A 2,500-nucleotide genomic window follows, 5' to 3' on the forward strand; every position below is an offset into this window, starting at 1 on the left:
GAGAGAGAGAGAGGAAGAGGAAGAGAGAGAGAGAGAGGAAGAGGAAGAGAGAGAGAGAGAGGAAGAGGGAGAGAGAGAGGAAGAGGGAGAGAGAGAGGAAGAGGGAGGAAGAGGAAGAGGGAGAGAGAGAGGAAGAGAGAGGAAGAGGAAGAGAGAGAGGGAGAGAGAAAAAGAGAGAAAGAGAGAGAGAGAGGGAGAGAGAGGGAGAGAAAAAGAGAGAAAAAGAGAGAGAGAGGGAGAGAAAAAGAGAGAAAAAGAGAGAGAGAGAGAGAGAGAGAAAAAGAGAGAGAGAGAGAGAGAGAAAGAGAGAGAGAGAGAAAGAGAAAGAGAAAGAGAAAGAGAAAAGAGAGAGAGAGAGAGAGAGAGAGAGAGAGAGAGAGAGAGAGAGAGAGAGAAGAGAGAGGTCAGATATTGTGTAGTGAACCTGAGAAGAGACTGCAAACAGGAGAAAGAAAGACTCAGACACACTCACAGACACACACAGATTCACACACACCTGGAAGATCTCAAAGCCTGCTATGTCCAGTATGCCTATGAAAGAGGCTCCCTGTCTCTGTCTGCGGTCCAGCGCCCGGTTGATCCTGTGGACCAGCCAACGGAACAGACGCTCATATGTAGCTTTGGCCAACGCCTCCACAGCAAAGTCAGCCTAGAGAGAGAGAGAGAGAAGAGAGAGAAGAGAGAGAGAGGAGAGAGAGCATAGGATCTGGCTAAAAATACTTGAATCAGTCATAGAGCCCATTGCCCTTTATGGTTGTGAGGTCTGGGGTCCGCTCACCAACCAAGAATTAAAAAAATGGGACAAACACCAAATTGAGACTCTGCATGCAGAATTCTGCAAAAATATCCTCTGTGTACAACGTAGAACACCAAATACTGCATGCAAAGCAGAATTAGGCCGATACCTACTAATTATCAAAATCCAGAAAAGAGCTGTTAAATTCTACAACCACCTAAAAGTAAGTGATTCCCAAACCTTCCATAACAAAGCCATCACCTACAGAGAGATGAACCTGGAGAAGAGTCCCCTAAGCAAGCTGGTCCTGGGGCTCTGTTCACAAACACAAACACACCCCACAGAGCCACATGACAGCAGCACAATTAGACCCAACCAAATCATGAGAAAACAAAAAGATAATTACTTGACACATTGGAAAGAATTAACAAAAAAACAGAGCAAACTAGAATGCTATTTGGCCCTAAACAGAGAGTACACAGTGGCAGAATACCTGACCACTGTGACTGACCCAAACTTAAGGAAAGCTTTGACTATGTACAGACTCAGTGAGCATAGCCTTGCTATTGAGAAAGGCCGCCGTAGACATACCTGGCTCTCAAGAGAAGACAGGCTATGTGCTCACTGCCCACAAAATGAGGTGGAAACTGAGCTGCACTTCCTAACCTCCTGCCCAATGTATGACCATATTAGAGACACATACAGTGCCTTGCGAAAGTATTTGGCCCCCTTGAACTTTGCGACCTTTTGCCACATTTCAGGCTTCAAACATAAAGATATAAACTGTATTGTATTTTTTTTGTGAAGAATCAACAACAAGTGGGACACAATCATGAAGTGGAACGACATTTATTGGATATTTCAAACTTTTTTTTTAAATCAAAAAATGAAAAATTGGGCTTGCATTATTATTCAGCCCCCTTAAGTTAATACTTTGTAGCGCCACCTTTTGCTGCGATTACAGCTGTAAGTCGCTTGGGGTATGTCTCTATCAGTTTTGCACATCGAGAGACTGACATTTTTTCCCATTCCTCCTTGCAAAACAGCTCGAGCTCAGTGAGGTTGGATGGAGAGCATTTGTGAACAGCAGTTTTCAGTTCTTTCCACAGATTCTCGATTGGATTCAGGTCTGGACTTTGACTTGGCCATTCTAACACCTGGATATGTTTATTTTTGAACCATTCCATTGTAGATTTTGCTTTATGTTTTGGATCATTGTCTTGTTGGAAGACAAATCTCCGTCCCAGTCTCAGGTCTTTTGCAGACTCCATCAGGTTTTCTTCCAGAATGGTCCTGTATTTGGCTCCATCCATCTTCCCATCAATTTTAACCATCTTCCCTGTCCCTGCTGAAGAAAAGCAGGCCCAAACCATGATGCTGCCACCACCATGTTCGACAGTGGGGATGGTGTGTTCAGCTGTGTTGCTTTTACGCCAAACATAATGTTTTGCATTGTTGCCAAAAAGTTCAATTTTGGTTTCATCTGACCAGAGCACCTTCTTCCACATGTTTGGTGTGTCTCCCAGGTGGCTTGTGGCAAACTTTAAACGACACTTTTTATGGATATCTTTAAGAAATGGCTTTCTTCTTGCCACTCTTCCATAAAGGCCAGATTTGTGCAATATACGACTGATTGTTGTCTTATGGACAGAGTCTCCCACCTCAGCTGTAGATCTCTGCAGTTCATCCAGAGTGATCATTGGCCTCTTGGCTGCATCTCTGATCAGTCTTCTCCTTCACACAGGTGGATTGTATTTATCATCA

At 43.9% G+C, this 2,500-nt stretch overlaps 1 protein-coding gene across 1 annotated transcript in view; it reads right to left on the reverse strand.

Moving 5' to 3' along the window:
- The window catches only part of LOC139396671 (myosin-10-like), a gene marked incomplete at its 5' end in the record, with an annotated part of 69,746 nt that overhangs the window by 33,351 nt on the left and 33,895 nt on the right, over nt 1-2,500 (reverse strand). The window contains one exon of the mRNA XM_071143611.1: nt 497-649. Coding sequence (XP_070999712.1) covers nt 497-649 — 153 coding nt within the window. The remainder of the gene's footprint in view (nt 1-496; nt 650-2,500) is intronic.

The sequence above is a fragment of the Oncorhynchus clarkii genome, unplaced genomic scaffold, assembly GCF_045791955.1.
Source record: "Oncorhynchus clarkii lewisi isolate Uvic-CL-2024 unplaced genomic scaffold, UVic_Ocla_1.0 unplaced_contig_3076_pilon_pilon, whole genome shotgun sequence".
NCBI lineage: Eukaryota > Metazoa > Chordata > Actinopteri > Salmoniformes > Salmonidae > Oncorhynchus > Oncorhynchus clarkii.